Source organism: Saimiri boliviensis, chromosome 9 (genome assembly GCF_048565385.1).
Source record: "Saimiri boliviensis isolate mSaiBol1 chromosome 9, mSaiBol1.pri, whole genome shotgun sequence".
NCBI lineage: Eukaryota > Metazoa > Chordata > Mammalia > Primates > Cebidae > Saimiri > Saimiri boliviensis.
This window is the reverse complement of record NC_133457.1, coordinates 109,334,344-109,355,240: the sequence shown is the minus strand read 5'-3', so window position 1 is coordinate 109,355,240 and position 20,897 is coordinate 109,334,344. Positions and strand designations below refer to the sequence as shown.

At 43.7% G+C, this 20,897-nt stretch overlaps 2 protein-coding genes across 2 annotated transcripts; both read left to right on the top strand.

The window, feature by feature from the left end:
- The first annotated feature begins 4,190 nt into the window (after positions 1-4,190).
- Positions 4,191-8,972, top strand: LOC101027907 (eppin). Its single transcript, XM_039479604.2, has 3 exons — positions 4,191-4,281; positions 5,754-5,885; positions 8,812-8,972. The coding sequence occupies exons 1-3, from the start codon at positions 4,191-4,193 to the stop codon at positions 8,970-8,972; spliced, it is 384 nt and encodes a 127-aa protein (XP_039335538.1).
- Positions 8,973-12,293: 3,321 nt separating this feature from the next.
- On the top strand, positions 12,294-20,059 carry LOC141585562 (WAP four-disulfide core domain protein 6-like). Its single transcript, XM_074405403.1, is given in 5 exon segments — positions 12,294-12,387; positions 13,655-13,770; positions 16,350-16,434; positions 16,437-16,541; positions 19,938-20,059. Coding segments are annotated over 5 exon segments (522 nt in total).
- The last annotated feature ends 838 nt before the right edge of the window (positions 20,060-20,897 follow it).

The window sequence follows — 20,897 nt, the reverse complement described above, 5'->3', positions numbered from 1 at the left end:
CTTCCTTCCTTCCTTCCTTCCTTCCTTCCTTCCTTCTTTCCTTCCTTCCTTCCTTCCTTCCTTCCTTCTTTCCTTCCTTCCTTCCTTCCTTCCTTCCTTCCTTCCTTCCTTCCTTCCTTCCTTCTTTCCTTCCTTCCTTCCTTTAGACAGTTTTGCTCTTGGTGCCCAGGCTGGAGTGCAGTGGCATGATCACTGCAACCTCTGCCTCCTGGGTTCAAACGATTCTCCTGCCTCAGCCTCCTGAGTAGCTCGTATTACAGGTGCCCACCACCATGCCCGGCTAATTTTCTGCATTTTTAGTAGAGATGGGGTTTCCCCATGTTGGCCAGGCTGGTTGTAAACTCCTGACCTCAGGTGATCCACCTGCTTCAGCCTCCGAAAGTCCTGGGATTACAGGCGAGAGCCACCATGCCTGGCTATTTACTTCCTTTTTAAGCTTATTTCCTATCAATTTATAGCTGCTACTAAAAATGACTGCTGAATTTTATCAAATTTGAGCATACAGTCACATGATAATTTTTCTCTTCTAATTTGTTGGCATAATAACTTGTTAATTTTTTTTGAGCCATCCTTGCATTCTTAATAAGCTTAATTGCAATGTATTATATCAATATACTTAGGATAACCTTAATTGCAGTGTATTGTATCAATATGTTATTGATTCTTTTTAGCTAATAGTCTATTTTGAATTTTCACATCTATAGTCAAAAGAAAAATAGGTCTATGTTTTTTATTTGTTTTTCTATTTGGGTCACATTACTTAAAAAACATGAGTATGGGAACTAATTGGGAAATATATCTACCTTTTCTATGATCTGAAATATTTTACATAATATATCAATTCTGTGTTGTTTGAAGGCTACCAAAATTCAGCTCCAAAATCATCTAGGTCAGTGTCTTTCTAGTGGTATATTTTAGTAATTTTAAAATATTTCATCTTATTTTTCATCTGCAGGTTTTCTACCTCCTCTTCTGCAAATTTTAGTCTTTTGTATTTTGGTAAAATTAATCCATTTTTTTCCTATATTTTTACATGTATTACTTTAGAGTAGTATAAATTGTTCTCCATACAATTCTTTTTATATCTTTAACTTTGGTTAGTGTTTTTACTTGTACATTCATGTTTCTACCCACCTATTTACTTACTAACCATTCAATCCTGTTACTCACCTATCCATTCAGTCAAGACATGCAGATACCCAATCCCCACTCACCTACCCCTCCCATCCCTTTCCTGACACACCTTTCAACTTAGTATTTGCCCACTCCATATTTCTATCCACTTGCCCTTCTTAATCATCTTTCTTCTACAGACTCACTTGCCCATCCAGCCTTTAATTCATCTTCCTATTATTGATCTCTCTCCTCCCACTTGATCTGCACACACACACACACACACACACACACACACACAGTTTCATACCCATCAAAATACACATTCATAATTTCTATACCTACCTCCCTCCATCCACCTACCAATGCACTCATCCACCTTTCATTCGAATGGCCTCCATCAATAGGCTCACCTATCCCATCACTACCCTATCCATCCTTATATTCAATCCAATCCACTTATTCACCAATCATCTACCCATCCATAATCCATGCATTCATGTGCCCAAATATCCATGCTTCCTTCACTAATCCCTCTTCCTGTTCAACCATCTTCCCACTCATCACTCTACCAGCCATCCACCCATCCACATATCTACCTACCTATTCACACACCTACCAATTCCCAACACCTACCTTGCTCATCCAGCAGGATGTACTGAGTGTTTATTTTGAGACTATTCATGTTGTAAGCACTACGTTCTAGACACAGACCTGTTTAATGGACTTTGGAGCTTACTTGGTAGAGCAAACATGTAAGTTAATAATAAAATTAGAGGCAGAGGGAACAACACAGGAAGCCAGTGACAGAAAATCAGTCCATGTGACAGGTCTTGGGCGAGTGAAAAAGCAGGAGGTGCCAGGTAGAAGCTGATCTGCTTGGTTCTCATTGGCGTCCCCTGTTCTGAAGAGAATTGACACTGAGACAGAGGTCAGACACCATGGCCCTCAATAGAGGGGATGACAAAAGGAGAGGCAAAACCTCAGATGAGTCCTTACCCAGCCTTCTCCAAAAAGTTTCTGGAGAGAAGGGGCCAAAACCATGATTCATCCCAAGTCCCAAAGTCATAAATTTTATTTTACCTGGTTAGAAAGTGAGATGCTTGGATCGAGCCTGAAAATTAGGCAAGACAGAATGGAATGCAACAACCACAAAGGTAGTTAATTTATTTTCAATAAAATTTAGGAAAAAAAATACAGCTTTAATTAGGGACCCTGGGTACCATTTGGAAATTTACTGACTCTGTGGGTGTTCAGCCTCCATCTCCACTAAAGACATCTCTTCATTCCCTTGAACTCACCCTTCTTCTCTATCTTCAACTCTACAAGAAAATATATCCACTTCTGGGCCTTATGATTCTTATCTATAAAATGAGAAATGGGGCTTGATGATCCCTCAGAGCCCTTCCACTTGGATATTCCAGTTTTTACTCCAGCCTGGGCTGAGTTTGTGAGAATATGGGAAATAAAATAAGTGAAACAGCACTGCTTAGGACATCTTACTTGTCCATTAGAAATTCTAGCCAGGCACGGTGGCTCACGCCTGTAATCCCAACATGTTGGGAGGCTTAGGTGGGTGAGGTGAGTTGCTTGAGGGCAGGAGGTGGAGACCAGCCTGGCCAACAGGGTGATACCCAATCTCTACTAAAAATACAAAAATTAGCCGTGCATGATGGTGCATGCCTGTAATCCCAGCTACTCGGGAGGCTGAAGCACGAATTGCTTGAACCAGGGAGGTGGATGTTTCAGTGAGCCAAGATTGTGCCACTGCACACCAGCCTGGGTGACAGAGCAAGACTGTCTTTAAGAAAAAAGAAAAAAAGAAAAGAAGAAAAGAAGAGAAGAGAAAAGAAAAGAAAAAAAGAAATTTGATTCACTAGTCTCTTTAAGAGAGATTGTGAAGTTGGTGGAATGGGATTCTTACAGGGGCTCTGTCTCTGATCCTAAATTTTGTGACCATACAGTCACTCTCTGATGATAAGCCTGTCTTTGGCCTCTGTCTGTCATGTAGGAAAACTTGGAGAACAAACTTGGCCCAAAAGGGCAACACCTAGTTAGAGAAGAAAACGGGAGCCTCAGGGATAACATTTACTCTATGAAGAGTGTCTTTCTCCTTCTCAGGACTGGCTGAGTGGCTGGTGTAGATTCTGTGGCTATAGGAAGGAGAGCTGCCCACGTTCTCCAGCACCGCTTTCCCACGGCTCCTCTACTGGCCCAGTTAGAATCCCGAAACTCTGCTGGGTTACTGAACTTTATTCCACTGTAGTCTCTCAGGCAAGTCCCTTTACTTCATAGTTCCTTAGACAACAAGGAGCTGGGCTTGATGGTTGAGGCTCCCTTTAAGCTTTGATATCCTCTCTTGCTCTGAAAGCAGCACAGAGAAACACTCTTTGAAGACTCTGTTGTCCTAATTTCTCCTCTACACCCTGCTCTGTGGCAACATCTTTATTCTTTGGTCTTGGTCAAAGAATGTGAGTGAACCAAAGATAAAATAAAAGAGAGAAGGATGGGAGGAAACTACGGGAGAGGGAGAAAGGAACACAGAGACCATGGGGAAAGAGAAACAGACACAGGCACAGAGAGGCACCGTTAAACGATGAGATACCAAGAGACCAACAGAGACACATTGTCAGAGATAAGCAGAGGGGTGTGCTAGTAAGTGTGCATGTACGCTGGAAAATGAATGAAGAACGAGGACACTCCACTGCTCTCCAAGTTATCAAGATGAAGACCCATGATGGTGGCATTCCCTCTGAAGGTAGCCTGGAAAGTGGGAGACACGCTTTGCCCACTCCCCAGGGCTGACTAGAGCCCCCAGCCCAGTGCAGCTTAGGGGTGTAAGGACCAAGATCCATTCAATAAAGAGACCCTTCCTCCCAAGCTGTGAGCTGGGTGAGTGGGGGGGGGGTTAGTTCCATTTATGACCTTGGGAACTAAATGTTCCCAGCAAGAAAGGGAGTGGCTGGCTTGTCTCCAGTTCTTATATCCAAGGTGCTGGCTACTGAAGGAATAGGCTGGGCCACAGCAGCTGATCATTCAAATTCTGGAACCACAGGAAAGGCCAGTCTCTCTTCAGCATGGGATCTTCTGGACTATTGAGCCTCTTGGTGCTATTCATCTTCTTAGTGAATGTCCAGGGACCTGGTCTGACTGATTGGTTATTTGCCAGTAAGTATTGGGCCTTGGCCCTTGCCCTAGAGAGAGGGGAGTTTGCTGGGAGGAGGGATCAGGGAACAACTCTTCAGATCTGGGTTGCTTTCCACCATCTTAGCCAGGTCCCAGGTTGGGAGAGGAGAGAGAGATTTGTAAGCTCCCTCCTGTGGAAGATCCCTTCTGGGAATGCAGAAACCCCTACTTCGGCAATCCTCACTTTCAGCGCCTTTGAAGTGGAGAGTCTTTATCAAGGAGTTGGAAGGGAGTCACAGAATCTAGCATTTAGGGTAGGTGCTACAGGAATCCACGAAACCAAGAGACCTTCTCCTTACCCCACAAGCAAAACAGTCCCCTTTTCTTGAACCGTCATCTCTATCAACTCCTGGTTCTTTCAAATGTAGTCCCATAAAGGGTCCCTGTATCCCTAGGGGTTCCCTAACTTTGAGATAAAAGACAGTATCCAGAAGTCCCTTTAAACTTAAGACACTAATGTTCCATGACTATAATGTAACAATAATTATCGTTATCATTTGCTGAACACTCAGGAAGGAAGGATTTCTGAAAAGGGATTTCTAAAACAACAGAGGGATCTGGAGTCAGACTAGGTGGGTTCAAATCTTGGTAGCCATGTAATCTTGGGCAAGTTACTTAAATTTCGTGGGCCTCAGTTTCCGCATCTGTAAAATGAGGATATTAACACAACTTCCTTCATAGAGTGATTATCAAGGTTGAATGAGATCATACATTTTAAATGCTTAGAAGAGTGCTCGGCTTATGGTAAGTACTGAGCAAATGTTAGTTAATATGACTGTGTATCTATCTGTTACTAAGATTAGAGCTTTATATACTTTGTCTCATTGCTTTCTCACAACTCCTTAAGGGCAAAACGATTTTACAGATGATGAAACCAAGGATCAGAGAGGGTCAGAATTCAGACCAAGAGTCAGAATTCGAAATTTAAACTGGCTCCTGGGTAAGTGATACTAATCGCTGTATAATATCACCACCTAGAGGAACTTCCAAACATTGATTCTTCAACAAGGCCAAAAATATCACATCATCTTAATCCAGTGGCCTGTAAAGGGGCTATTTTGCCTTCCAGGGGAACTTTGCAGTGCCTGGAGACAATTTTGGTTGTTACAGCCAGAGACTGCTACTGGGGTCTGATGGAAAGAGGCCTGGGATGCTGCTAAACATCCTACAATGCCCAGTTCAGCCCCTCAAACAAAGAATTATCTAGCCCAAATATCACTGGTGTTTGAGAAGGGATGGAGCTGGGGGGATGGGAAGAGAGGGAGGAATGGTCAGGAGGGAGCGGGGTGTAGGCCGTAGGGAAGTGAGTGAGGCCGCCTCGAGGAAAAGAACTCCTGGAGGGGAGCAAAGTGGAAACAAACTTCCCTGACTCTCCAGAATTGCCTTGTGTCCGGCAAAGCGGGGAGACACTGTGCTCTCCAAGGCTCACGGCTGTAAAACTGCTCCTTCCCTAGAGAGATGTCCCAGAATCAAAGAAGAATGTGCATTCAAAGAGAGGGATGTGTGTACAAAGCACAGACAATGCCCGGACAACAACAAGTGTTGTGTCTTCAGCTGCGGAAAAAAATGTTTTGATATCAAACAAGGTAATATTCAGAGCCTCAGAATAACCAACCCCTCCCTGCCACACCCTCACCTTCTGCCTTCCTGGGCTGGCTTTGTGCCCTTGTCGCTGAGGGCTGTCTCTGGCAAAACTGCTGGACTCGGAAGACCTGTGATTTAGATTCATAACTGTGCCGAATATGGTATGTGACAATAGTAATGACCTTATCCTATCAAGTAATGTTTGAGACTCAGTTTGAAACTGAGTCTCAAACATTACTTGATAGGATAAGGTCATTCTTTTTTTTTTTTTTTTTTTTTTTTGAGACGGAGTTTCGCTCTTGTTACCCAGGCTGGAGTGCAATGGCGCGATCTCGGCTCACTGCAACCTCCGCCTCCTGGGTTCAGGCAATTCTCCTGCCTCAGCCTCCTGAGTAGCTGAGATTACAGGCACGTGCCACCTTGCCCAGCTAATTTTTTTGTATTTTTAGTAGAGACGGGGTTTCACCATGTTGACCAGGATGGTCTCGATCTCTTGACCTCGTGATCCACTCGCCTTGGCCTCCCAAAGTGCTGGGATTACAGGCTTGAGCCACCGCACCCGGCCCATTCTTATCCTCACCAAAACAAATGAGTGGTGAAGGAGTGGGATTGAAACAGATTTTTTTTGGCTATTTGGTTACCTGTCACTCTTATAATTTTTTTGAGCCTCCAGGTGGCCATCGTTGCCCTAACATATACCAACATTGTTGCTGCAAGTGATAAATTAAGCCATTTATATTTTCTAGCTCTTTTGTATGGAGTGACCACCTCTCTGACTACACAAATCCAACTTTGCACCAAAATACCTCTCCTGACCACTCCAGAAGAGGGTTTTTCCTTTCTGCTGCATCTTAATTTCATGCCCATCTCCCTGGGATGTGAAAAGACTATCAAAGATTATTTTTTCATTCATTTAACAAATATTGGTTGAGTGCCTCTGAGACCCAATTTCGGATTTGATCTGCTCAGCGTGATCAGGGAGGTTGGAATTACCTTCTCTGAGAAAGCGAATCTGGAGTTGAGTTGAGAAAGATGGGTAATGCTTTAGGCAAAAAATGGTGGAAGGGTTTTCCAAGCACAGGGAGTAGCATCCACAAGGCTCAATGGTGGGGCCTGAGGAGGCCAGAATGCAGAGTGAGCACGAGCATGGTACAGGGAAAACAGATCCTGGATGGGCAGAGATCAAACAATTCAGGTATGGTGGGCCAGATGAAAGAGTCTTGCCTTGATCCTAAGGGCCATGGCAATCCACCAAGGTGGGCCAGTCACATGACCAGGTTCATACTACATCTACAGAGGTTAAAATAGGAGGAACAGAGTGTCTTAAAGGACTTCAGGATGATAGAAGTGGTGGCCAGAACTAGAAATAGCTGAGGGAATGAAGAAGAGTAGGATGTGTTTGAAAGGTACATGGGAGGTAAAGTAAACAAGACTTGACAGAAGTAGAGTGGGCAGGCCGGAGGCTAAGTCACTCATATGTCAGCAGGTAAGGATTCTGAATGCAGACATCCTGAGTTCAACTCTTACCTCCAGTTTGTACCAGCCTTTTTGTCTTGGATAAATTAACAACTTTCCCTTCCCGTGCCTCAGTTTCCTCAGATAATAAAGGGATCGGTGCAAAAGGTTATTTTGAGGATCAGATAAATTGATCTGCATGATGTGCTTAGAGCAATGACTGGCACATAATAGCCACCTGATAACCTATTCTCTTGTTTGTAATTCTTGGCTGGGGGTTCCTAAATAGCAGAGCTCATGCCTTTTCTTGTTCCTAGAAGCATATGAGCACATAAATAAATAAAAAATGAATGCACAAGATTCTGAAGCAAGGTGTGGTGGTGAGGAATATAGAATGGAGTCAAGGGAGACATCACAGCAGTTGATGTCTGAGAAAGGTTTTGAAGGAAGAAGAGGAGTGTCACTGTGAGCAGTGCAAAGGATAGAGGTATGGGGTAGTGTGCTGAATATTTCTGAAGCATGTGGCTCAGAGGGTTCTGCGGCAGGGGAGGAGGCCAGCATCACAGTAGGAGCCAGGCAATGAAGGGCCTTGTGGGTCAAGTGAGGACATGGTCGTGAAGTCGAGGTAGGTCTTATCTGTGGAATGACATGATGAGCCTGACTTTCAGATCCATCAGATCCTTCTCTCTGGTGGGAGGCATGAAGGATTGATTGGAAGGGCCAGGACTGGAGGCAGAGGGATCAATCTGAGGTTATCTCAACAGCCCAGGCACGAGACACTGAGGCTTATATTAAAGAGACTGGCAGAGAGGTGAACTATTAGGAGGTAAAAATCAACAGGACCTAATTGCTTAGCAGTGGAGATTTACTCATATGGAACTGTGTAAGCATAATTTAGTTGGGACCTGTATTTGCTTGCTAAAGTTACTATAACGAAGTACCATTGACTGGGTGGCTTAAACAACAGAAATGTATGGTCTCACAGTTCCTCAGAAGTCCGAGATCAAGGTATCTGCACCGTTGGTCCCTTGTCAGGGTTATGGGGAAGAAGCATGTTCCATTCCTCTCTCCTAGCTTCTGGTGGTTTGAAGGCAATCTTTGGTGCTCCTTGGCTTGTAGACACATCACCCCAGTCTCTGCCTTCACATTCATGTGGTATTCTTCCAGTGTGTATGCCTCTGTCCAAATTCACCTGTTTTTATAAGGACATCAGTCATATCGCTACAGGGGCCCACCCTACTTTAGTCTGACCTCATTTTAACTAATTATACCTGCAACAACGCTATCTCCAGGGATACAGCTGCCCATCCTGGGGTCTCTTTGCAAATGTGTACAGTATGTCAGTGGAGCTGTACTCCTGCTGTGTGACAAGGGAAAAGGAGCCTATTCCAATTTCATCTATAGCGGTTTTCAGGGAGAATAATAACACCTGTTCATTTCTGGAGTAGGCACTCTGAGTTTTCAACTCTGGAGTCTCTCTGCAGATGTGTGCGAAATGCCGAAAGAAACTGGCCCCTGCATGGCTTTTTTCCGTCGTTGGTGGTATGACAAGAAAAATGATACTTGCTCTATCTTTATCTATGGTGGCTGCCAGGGAAACAATAACAACTTCCAATCTGAAACCAACTGCCTGAACACCTGCAGGAAAAAACGTGAGTCCTGGGGGTCCCGCTCGTTCATCTTCTCCAGTGCCAGGCTGGGAGGTCTGGGTGTTGGCTGGTTCATTTCAGGACAGCTACATCTTTGGCAGACCTGGTGCTGATAGAACCAGCTCCAACCAGGAGGTCAGAATGCACCTGGCAAAGGGGTAGACAAAGTTACTTTCTGGGAACTGAGGATGAGAGGGACGTAGAAGTAATCAATGTTGGCAAGTATGAGGGGAGTTAGGCGGGGTAGAGGAAGGGTACAGAAGTGGTGAAATCTCAGAGATGAACTGCAGAAGAGGCACAGGACGTTAAAGCTAGATAGGTTGACCAATCAACTCTTCCAAGCCATCGATGTCCTCAATAAAACTCTTTGCCAGCAATTCCTATTCATTTTTCTTTGAAGGAGACGGAGAACTCCCCAAAGCAAATCCACTTCTTTTTAGTATCTTTCTGTGAAAAGATGTATAAATGTAACTTCAACCTCCAAAGATAAGTTGAACCCAAGATGCTCAACTGTTTCTGTCCTATGTTCTTGACAGGCATTCCCTGAATGGATAAGCACGCACTGGAAGAACCACCAGAATGTGGCTCATGCTCTGTGGACTGTCCGTGTATCTGACTGATGCTCTAAATTGACTTCCAGTTTCACTCTCAGCATTCCGAGATCCTAGCCTTTCCCAAAACAGAACGCCTGCATCCACCTCCTCTTCCCCAGTCTTGGCCTCTTTTGATGCACAATATCCGTCTGTTTTGATTTCATTCTTATGTCCCCTTTATCTCCGGCCTCTAGAGCTCCCAGTTTATACTGTGTCACTCTCAATTTTTTCCAATAAAGTACTTGATGAAGTCCCGTGCCTCTGAGGCTGAATAATTGACATCTTTTTGGAACATTGTACTTGTAGAGTAAGGGATCATTGAGGCTTCTGGGAATATCATTCAAGGGAGTAAAGACAATCAGAACGTTGAAGAGTTGTGAGCTCCGGGGATACTGTCATTGTTATATACCTCTGTTTCCACAAAAGATTGTAAAATGCTTTTTAGGCAAGGGCCCAAGGACAATGACTTAGTCTGGATCCTCTAGAAACGACCCCTTGGAAAAGGGCATGGGTGCAGGTAGTTTGTTTGGGAGACCTCCCAAGACATACAGGATGGGGGAGTGGGATGAGTAATTCAGGGACGACAGAAGAGTCTATTATGAGCTGGTTATCACTGTGGCTCAATCCTACTGGGGACCTTTTAAAGAATCATGTAAAACAGGCTTCCACATTTTCTTTTTAAAAATTATTTCCTTTTATTTTATTTTAAGTTCTAGGATACATGGGCAGGACCTGCAGGTTTGTTACACAGGTAAGTGTGTGGCATAGTGGTTTGCTATACCTATCAAACCATCACCTGGGTATCAAGCCCACGTGCCCCTGATGCTTTCCCTCCCCCTGCCCCCTCAACAGGCCACAGTGTGTGCTGTTCCCCTCCCAATGTCCGTGTGTTCTCATTGTTCAGCTCCCACTTACAAGTGAGAACTGGCAGTGTTTTGTTTTCTGTTCCTGTGTTAGTTTGCTGAGGATAATGGCTTCCAGCTTTATCCACGTCCCTGCCATGGATGTGAACTCATTCCTTTTTATGGCTGAGTAGTATTCCATGGTATATATGTACTACACTTTCTTTATCCAGTCTATCATTGATGGACATTTGGGTTGATTCCATGTCTTTGCTATTGTAAATAGTGCTGCAATGAGCATACGCATACATGTATCTTTATAACAGAATGATTTATATTCTTTTGGGTATATACCCAGTAATGAGATTGCTGGGTCAAATGGTATTTCCAGTTCTAAATCTTTAAGGAATAATCACACTGTCTTCCACAATGGTTGAACTAATTTACATTCTTGCCAACAGTGTAAAAGCATTCGTATTTCTCCACAGCTGTGCCAGCATCTGTTGTTTCTTGACGTTTTAATAATCAGCATTCTGACTGGCATGAGATGGTACCTCATTGTGGTTTTGATTTGCATTTCTTTGATGATCAGTGATGCTGAGCTTTTTTTCGTATGTTTGTTGGCTGCGTAAATGTCTTCTTTTGAGAAGTGTCTGTTCGTGTTCTTTCCCCACTTTTTGATTTTATTTTCTTGTAAATTTGTTTAAGTTCCTTATAGATTCTGGATATCAGATCGCACATTTTCTTAATCTGTCTCCTGTTATGGGAAGCTAAGCTATTTGTCCACTGACTCCCAATGCCCACTGGGTGTCAGAGATGCTAAATCCCTTGCTCTTTCAGACTTTTATGCATGCAAGCTCTACAGGCTCCCAAGGGGCCAGAGAAAACCCACAGCAGAAAAGTAGGGACTAATTTTGGAGGTAGGAGGCTGTCAATGTGCATTGGCTATTATTCAGTCATAAACAGGAATTAATTTCTCACTCACCACTGATGACATGCCTTGCTGCACACAGACACCCTGCTGCCATCCTGCAGAAATGCTTTCATTACCCACAGTCCTTTGCCAGATGGGATTGATGCCCAGGTACCTGGCTCCTCACCTCACTCGGGCCTATACCAAGGATATAAAATTTGGTGCAGATGCTCAAGCCTTAATGCTTCAAGGTGTAACTTTTTATCCAATGCTATAGCTGTGACAACAGGGACAAAGTGAGAACAGAGTTAGAGAAGTCCCAAAGTAACAAAAGATTTTATCAATTGTTGCAAAATCAACTGACTTAAAGAATAAATATAATTGATCTTTACATACAAAAGAAGAGAGAGAGAAGTGAAAGGCAGGGAGAAAGATTCAGACAGCCACTCACTGAAAAAGAGAAAAAGACAGGCACAGAGTAAAAAACATAAAGAGATACAAAAAAGAGAAGAAACTGAGTGAGAAAAATAAAACATAAGAATAGATGTGTCAGGAGAAGAGTGAAATTCGAAAGAAGTAAGAGAACTAGCATACTCTTAACCTTCAAATGCCCCTGAGAAATGGAAGACTCTCGAGTTAAACAGCCCCTTCTGCTAAGGGAGCCCAGAAAGCCCAAGACAAGATGTGCCCTCTTTCTCTGGTAGGCCAGAGAGCCTCCAATTGCTGAGAATTGGAAACCGCCTATCAAGCCCCACCTTCCCCCAGGGGTAGGTACCAGTTAGTCACACTGATGGCCTCAGGGATCTGGTGTTCCTGATGAAGGGAGTCTGCCTGGCTTGTCTCCAGGGTTGTCTCTTGGAGTGCTGAGCCACACCAGTGCAGGCAAAGTGCAGAGGTAGGAGCCGCTGAGCAGCCCTTCTTAGTTTTGGTGCCATCAGCCAGGCCAGTACTTCCTAACATGGGACTCTCAGGATTTCTGCCAATCCTGGTACCATTCATCCTTCTAGAGGACGTCCAGGGACCTGGGCACGCTGAAGGGTCCTTCTTTTATAGTAAGTATTGGGAACTCAGTCCTTGCAGTGGAGAAAGGAGACTCAGCGAGAAGGAAGGATCAAAGAATAATTTTGCAGATGAGTAATTATTTTCTCCATCTTTACCTGGAGTTCCAGGTGAGAAATAGGGGAGCTACCTGGAGTCTCTCAGTAAGAGACTCACTTGGTGAATATAGGCACCTGAATCTGGGGCAACTGACTCCTTGCTGCCATTCCAAAGAGTTCTTCCTGGAGGTGCCTGGACCTAGAGCTCATGAAATGGAATAAGGAGTGGAAAGCCCAAGGGAGTTTCCCATAAGGAAAACAGGCCGCTCCCTACAATACCACCTGTGTCAGCTTCCAGATGTTCTCCCTGCAGCCCCCCACACCTATACTCACAGAGGACCCTAGCCTTTGGGATAAAGAATGATCTTCAGAAGTCCCTTGGAATGCTGAAATGTGAAGACCCACAATTAGCAGCTAAATATACTGAGCACTGAAAATTAGTGGTTGAAAGTGAGCACTCAGGAGCCACACATTGCTGGTTCAAATCCTGGCTCAGCCCATGAGTAGCTGTGTGACCTTGGCAAATTCATATAATCCCCTTATGCTTCCAATTTCTCTGTTTATAAAATGTGAATATTAACAGTACTTACCCATAAATTTGTAATGAGTATTAAGGAGAAAAGGCCAGCACACAGTAGGGGCTTCATCCATATTACTCACTGTTATGTTGTTATGTTATGTTATGTTATGTTATGTTATGTTATGTTATGTTATGTTATATTGCCCCAGGCAGTTTGACAATGGTTTTTCCAACTGTGTTGCATCAGTCTTCAAAGCAACCCTACGGATAAATGAGAAAATCAGGGCTCAGAGAGAGTGCCTGGCACATCAAGGGTTGCACAGAATTCAAAAGGCCAGCACTCTGATGCCAGAAATGTTCATCTCAATAACTGAGAATCATAGCGCCTCCTGGGGGAGCAACCAAGCATAGCAAGGCTGAGTGACCAGAATAGTCTCAGAGGAGTGCGTCTTTCTCTCAGGAACTTCATAGATGGTGTGGGTAGAGGGTAGGGGTTGGTTTACGGATCCAATGGTGAGTTGTTATGGGGTTGGGGATGTGGGCAGTCTTGTGAAATTCCTGAGTCCCCTGAGGGCCACTACCTTCTGGGGACAGGTGAAGTGGAAACAAGGTTTTCTAACTCTGCAGTGCTGCCCTGGGCCTGGGGAGGCGGAGCACAGGCTCCTTTAAGTCCTCAAAGGAATATATCTTCCCCTCTTTTAGATCCATGTCCCAAAATCAAAGTGATATGCCCAATGGATGAAATAGACCACTGTACCAGACACGGAGATTGCCCAGAAGACATGGACTGTTGCATGTACAGCTGTGGAAAGAAATGTGTAGCTCTCAAAGAAGGTAACTCAGATACTTTCTGAATTACCCAATGTCCTCATGTACTACCCCCACCTGCACTGCACTAACTCTCCTGCTTCACTGAGGGCTGGTCTCTGACCAAGAGTCTAGCTATGTCTTCTACTTGACACAAATCTATCAGCCCTGGACTTGGGAGACATGGATTTTATTTCATTTCTTCCCCTGTCTTGGTACGTAATGTGAACAATGTAGTTTTCCTTTCTGGGCTTCAGTTTCCCTATCCATAAGACAGGTGTTGATATTGGACCACATGGTCTCTTGGGTACTCTTCAGTGATTCTCGAGATGCCAAGTAGTCACCGAAGTCTCATCAAAAGCCAACATTGTGTCAGGTTGTATGTTAGCTATAAGAGATAAGTATATAATATGTATTTCCTGGTTTTTTTCTTCAGGCTCCTCTGTGTATATAAATCCAGGATGTCTTTCTTGACCACCTTAGACTGCCTGCACTCTTTCTTCGCTGCCCATATTATTGGGCTCTAAAGAAGACCATCAAGGACTATTCATCCATTCTATTCATTCAACAAATATGATTGGTTCCCTGACACCCATGATGAGTTCCACTTGCTCATTGTGGCCAGGAAGATCAGAAAAGGTTTTTCTGGGAAAGGGATCCATGATTTAAGGTCTGAAAGATGAGTACTTAGACAAAAAATATCGGACAAAATAGCCTTTCAGGCACAGGTAATAGCATGTGCAAAGGCTCTGTGGCAGGAGGCAGCATGTTCAGGCCTAGAAAGACTGGAAAGCAGAGAGTGAGGAAGAGATGAGAAAGAGGAAGCTGGTAGTGTATATTCAGGGCAACTTGAATCTGCACTCCCATGCGACCATCCTCAAGTTTTGGGCTCAAATAAACTCTCTACTTAATCATATGTTCTGAATCTTGTTACTTAAGGTTGACATGCCTATCAAGACAATAACTAGGTTTTCAGTGCCTTGACCAAATGTTGGATGTGTGGCCTTCTGGCCAAGTACCTGTGGTTTCACATTGTTCAAGCATTTGTTGCATTCCTAGGGATTGCAGCTCTATATAAGCTCACTGTTGCTGAACCAAGAAATGAGGCATACACAGATTTCGACGGAAATTGTAATTCTAGAACAGATTTTGAAGAGATGAGGAAGGCTGATATCTTTCAGAGTGCAAAGTGACTTTGGAATAGAATTTCTCTGGGTTGAAGTTTCTCACTGACTTATGTTCCTGAACCATGAAGCATGAATATGTGGGCTGAGAAATAGTTTCTCTTGGTAAATAAACAATTAACAAATTTTAAAAAGAGAGAAAGATGAAGCTGGGGCCAATGAGAGAAGGAGAACAGGTAAGGGGTCTGGTCTTGATCCCAAAAGCAATAGATTAACCTATGTTCAAATCCTTTGCCATCTGTGTGGCTTCAGGAAAGTTATTTGGCCTCTTCAAACCTTACTTTCCTCATCTGCATAATTAGAACAATAAGAAGACCTACTTTACAAGATTAAATGTTAATAGATGTCAACTACTAAGAATAGTGCCTGACTCTAACTGATGATATAATTATTGTTTTGTCGTGTTTCAGACTATGAGGTTCTAAAGAACTCTATTTGTACCTCATAGCACTATGGTAAAATAGTTGCTCAATAAATGCTTCTTTAAGACCACCATAGATTTGGGTTTTGGGTTTTTTTTTTCTGTGAATACTCATGAAGCATCCTTTCTATGCCAAATTACCTGTGAGAAACTGCTTTATCAAGATGGCATAAGATGCGATCCCCTCTCAAAAACCTCACATTCTCATGGAGGAGTCAGAAAACATAAACAAGAAACTAAATGGAAATGATAAATGTGTGTGTAAGACTGAGAAGTAATAAAGAAGAGCAAGGAGTAAAGAATGAATCCAGGAAAGACTGCAGAAAAGAGTCGATGTCTGGCAGGGGTTTTAAAGAATGAACAAGAGTGCACTTATCAAGAGGGGGCTGGATGTGTCAGGCGTGTGCAAAGGCATGGGGTATGTAAGAACGTGCTATTTTTAGAGCATACAGTTGGGAGCTTGGGTGTTGGGCAGCATAAGAAATAAGCTGGAGAGGAGGAGGAGGAAATGAATTCCCAAGTCCTTCTGGGTTTGGTAGAACTTCATCCTGTGTCCAGCAGATCAGCCATTCTGGAAACCAGTGTGAAGCAGACTGGAGAAGTCTTGGAGATTAACTGGTGGACTTTCGTGGAAGTCCTTGCAAAAGAGAATGATGCTTGAATTAAGAAAGTGGCAGAAAGGAAATAAGAGCTATTTAGGAGGCAAAGTCAGCCAGATTTAGTGTTCAGATGTTGGGGAGGCAAAGAAAAAGAAGCCATGTGATGCCACAGCTGCTCCTTCCAGCAGCCCTGTTAGGTAAGCAGGGTGGAATTTTTGTATTCTCATCTTACAGATGAGGAAGTCAAGGACCGGAGAGGTAATTGGGAGCACACTGAATTGGGAGCAGAGCCCTGAACCAAATTTGTTCCTTAGTGGAGACAAAGAGAGCAGTGGCCCGAGAAAGGGAGAGATGGACATTCTCCAGGGAGACAGGCACCCAAATAGCTCTGTTCTGCGATCTCCCTGCAGATATATGCGGTATGCCGCCAGACCCTGGCTGCTGCTTGGCCTCCTTCCCACGCTGGTGGTACGATAAAAAAACTAAGACCTGCTCCGAATTCATTTATGGAGGTTGCCAGGGGAACAACAACAACTTCCAAACTGAAGATATCTGCATGGTCACCTGCCAAAAGCTCAGTAAGTCCCAGAGGTCCCAGTCTCCTGTGCTCACCAAGGACACACTGGGTGGTCTGGGTGTTGGCTGGTCTATTCAAAGACCTGGGTGGGCCTGGGGATGACAGAACCAGCTCCAATGCAGTGGTACAAGTAGAAGGATATTTTGGGAAAGAGAGGGTGGGGAGGGAGGGATTAGTCAAAGGGATATTGGCAAGTATGAGGTGAGTAGGGGGTGTAGAGAGCAAACAAAAGTGGTGGAGTATCCCAGACCAGGTCAGATGGAGGCCCAGCAAATCCAGCCCAGCTCTGAGCACCATTCACCAGCCAATCATTATAGGCCTTTACTTTGCACTAAACCTTGTTGCTAATTCTCTACCTTTTAAAGGTTATTTCTAACCAAAGCAACCATGTACTTTATTGGCCAAACCAAGTCACTTTTGAGAATGTCTTAAACTGAGGTGCCATTAATTATTACATTGGGACGACAGGCATAAACTGGGACTCTACTGGACAAACCAGAACCCATGATCATTTTAGGAGCCCCCAAACTCACCTTCATTCCATTCCTGCCCAAAGATGTAAAATCGATCCCACCTCGTTTTTCTCATTAGCTGCAAGATTTGGTTCCTAATGTGGCCAGGGTCCAAGTATCTCACCCCTTATTCTTCTACTTCACAGGTGGGCCTAATTAGCATAAGGAGGAGCTTGAACAACCTCCAGGATTGGGTTCATAATCCAGGCCTCTCTCCATGTGTGCCTGATTGGTGCTCCATATTGGCTTCCATGGGCCAAACGTTGGCTGTTCCAGAAACTGAATCCCAGGAATTGCTTACACCCTTTCTTTTAGCATAGCTTCTCTTCAAACATAATGACCTTCCCTTTGACCACTTCTCAGTATGAAACTCTATGTCTTCAACTTTCAGAACTCCTATGTATTCCTATGAAGCTTTCAGTTCCCTTAATAAAGTGCACTGTAGGATCTGATCTCTCTGAGGCTGAACAATTCGTATCTGCAATATGCTGATATTCACATATACTCACATCTGTCTGTATGCAATTTTCAGAGAACAAGAAATCATTACATTTTCTGGTAACACCGAAAAAGGGAGAGAGGAGTATGAAAATTCTGCAATTGAGAATGCTGGTGGCATTGTTACTTTAGTAAAATTGTTGTAAGATGCTTAAGATTGGAGCCAATGCAGATCCAGATTTTGTGTGGTCTAAACCTGATAAATCAGGAGCTCCTTTAGAAACTAAGCACAGGCCAGGTACGGTGGCTTATGCCTGTAATCCCAGCACTTTGGGAAGCTGAGGCTGGTGGATCACCTGAGGTTGGGAGTTTGAAACTAGCCTGATCAATGTGGAGAAACCCTGGCTCCACTGAAAATATAAAAAAAATTAGCCAGGCGTGGTAGTGCATGCCTGTAATCCCAGCTACTCAGGAGACTCAGGCAGGCGAATTGTTTGAACCTGGGAGGCGGAGGTTGCAGTGAGCCTAGATTGCATCATTGCACCCCAGCCTGGGCAACAAGAGTGAAACTCTGTCTCAAAAAAAAAAAAAAAAAAAAGAAAGAAAGAAAGAAAGAAAAAGACAAAGAAAGAAATAAACCAAACACAAATGAGTACAAAAAAGAATATTATTTCAAATGAGGAGGGAAATTGCAATCAACTGCAAATTTTTAAAGGCTGACAAACAGTAAAAATTGCACAAAACCCACAAATATTAATAAATCATTGTTTACATTTATGACATCAGTTCTGTAAAGCACAATTTCTGTAGAGAGAATGGAAAGATAACTATGTCTTTTATTTAATGTGGCGATCAAAATATGATTATATTTTATTTTTTGTTATAGGTGAGTTGCATAATGCATACCTGAATGCTTGAAGCCATGCTTGAGGTCTGTAGTTCTGTTACAGGTTTGTGTCCAGAAACACAGGAATTTTAATAAATTATCTTTTGTACAATTCCATCAAAAAAAAGAAAAAAATGCATGGTACATTTAAAATTGTACATATTGAAGTATTAAGTATATGCTTACTAGAAAAGAACTTCTGAACAGGCTTCCATAAGGACTGATTTTTTTTTCTATTTAAAATTTGATGTATCTGGCTGGGTGTGGTGGCTCATGCCTGTAAGAGAAAAGTAAAGGCAGAATGATCATTTATAATATTACTAAATTGGGCCAGGCACAGTGACTCACACCTGTAATCCCAGCACTTTGGGAGGCCAAGGTGGGTGGATCACCTGAGGTAGGAGTTCAAGACCAGCCCAGCCAACATGGTGAAACCCTATCTCTACTAAAAATACAAGAAATTAGCCAGTGTAGTGGCATGCACCTGTAGTCCCAGCTACTCGGGAGGCTGAGACACGAGAATCACTTCAACCTGGGAGGTGGAGGCTGCAGTGAGCCAAAGATCATTCCATTGCATTCCAGCCTGGACAGTGGAGTGAGACTCCATCTCAAGAAAAAAAATTGATGTATCTGATATTTGAAAGAATCCTCCACAGCCTTGTTTTCCTGGCTCCATACATTTCAAAACTTGCTTCTCCTCTACCATCCATATCCATCTTGGGCTAAGAACATTCATTTTACAGTGCATCCTCTAGTCACATAACTTAGTGTTAAATGTCAAGGGAATTGGCCCAGTAGATAACAAGAGTATTATTTGCTGCTGCTCCTACACCAGGACAGCTAGCAGCAACTTCCTATACATAGAAATGACAGCAGACAACCTAAATATATTCTACTAACTCCAAAATAAATATATCCCCAAATCAACTTCCTTTTAATCTGCATGCCTAAAATGCTGGCAGTTGCCCCAACATCACCTGAGCCAGGAAAAGTGTGACAGAGGGAAAGGTCAGAATGGAAAGGGAAGGTGGATTGGTTGATTGTGGTTAGAATATCGTACTTTTGCAGATATTACAAGTCATCTGACCACTTAAACATATAGCTAGAAGCACTCCCAGAATCTTAAAAGGGGTTTGCTCAAGTGAGGGACCCTGAGGCTTGGCTCCATCAACCCCAGGGTAAGTCCATCTGTGAAAGGACTCATTGCCTTGTTTTCTGGAGTTGTAGTAAAGGAGACAGTTCCATAGTATGGTGCAGAAACTCCAAAACTGAAAACAGCTGGAGAGAGGCATGAAAGGGGGAGACAGAGGAAAGCAGAGTTAAAGAGGAAGAGAGAGAAAGGAGGGGTGAAGGAGGAAAAGTCACTGGACGGTGTGACTGTTTTAAAGCAAGGTCCTAACATTCTTTCACTCACCGTCCACCTAGAAGTGGGATCTATGTCCCCTCCTTTCAAATCTGAGAAAACTCCGTGACTGCTTTGACCAAGAGAATAAAGCAAAAATGATTCTGTGACCTCCAAGGCTAGGCTAGAATGAGTGCAACTCCCACTTGATCCTCTTAGGTAGCTTGTCTGGGGGCAGTGGGAAACTGCCATGTGAGACATCCAACTACTCTGAGAGAGGCCCGTGCTTGAGAGACCCATGTGGGTGCTATGATCAACAGGCCGAGATAAGCTCTGACTGATAGCCAGCATCAATTCCAGCCATGTGAATGACCTGCCCAACCCAAGAGAGCCTTCAGATGGCTGCAGCTCCAGCAGACACCTGACTGCAACCATGGGAAAGACCCTATAAAAGAACCACCAAGCAGATTCCTTTCAGATTCCTGACCCACAATATAAAATGGCTGCTTTAAAGTGCTAAGTTTTAAGAAAATTTATTCATAGAATAGGTTATCAAAGACAGAAAGGGGCTAGGTGCAGTGGCTCACGGCTGTAATCCCACACACTTTGGGAGGCCAAGGAAGGCAGATCACTTGAGGTCAGAAGTTCAAGACCAGCCTAGCCAACATGGCAAAACCCTATCTCTACTAAAAATACAAAAAATACAAAAATCAGCCAGGCATGCTGGTAGGCACCTGTAATACCACCTGCTTGGGAGGCTGAGGCAGGAGAATTGCTTCAGCTCAGGAGGCAGAGGTTGTGGTGAGCTGAGATTGCGCCACTGCACTCCAGCCTGTGTGACAGAGGGAGGCTCTATCTCAGGGAAAAAAAAAGAAAAAAAGATGGAAAGGGAGTGGAAGGATAGGGAGAGAAGAAGAGAGATGCCCAGAGGACTGGGAAAGATAAGCGGGTGCCAGGCTTGAGAAGGGAGCCTCACAGCAGGCAGGTTGTTGTCGTAGCACACCAAGACTTGCTAGCCTTTGTCAAATAAGTGTATTGTTTAATATAACTTGGATTAAGGGGCTCCAAAGAGGCTGGCATTCACTTCTCATTGATGCCATTGTCATCCCTGTTTCCTTCTCTTTAGAAAGGGCTGGTTAAACTGATTGTAGAAAACTCTAAAGGTAGTGCCAAAAGAAA

What these genes read in the sequence shown, in the direction of transcription:
- LOC101027907 (XM_039479604.2), top strand. Translation starts at nt 4,191, where the DNA reads ATGGGATCTTCTGGACTATTGAGCCTCTTGGTGCTATTCATCTTCTTA. An exon ending in GACTGATTGGTTATTTGCCA is followed by an intron (nt 4,282 to 5,753) that starts GTAAGTATTGGG and finishes CTCCTTCCCTAG; the next exon opens with AGAGATGTCCCAGAATCAAA. An exon ending in ATGTTTTGATATCAAACAAG is followed by an intron (nt 5,886 to 8,811) that starts GTAATATTCAGA and finishes TCAACTCTGGAG; the next exon opens with TCTCTCTGCAGATGTGTGCG.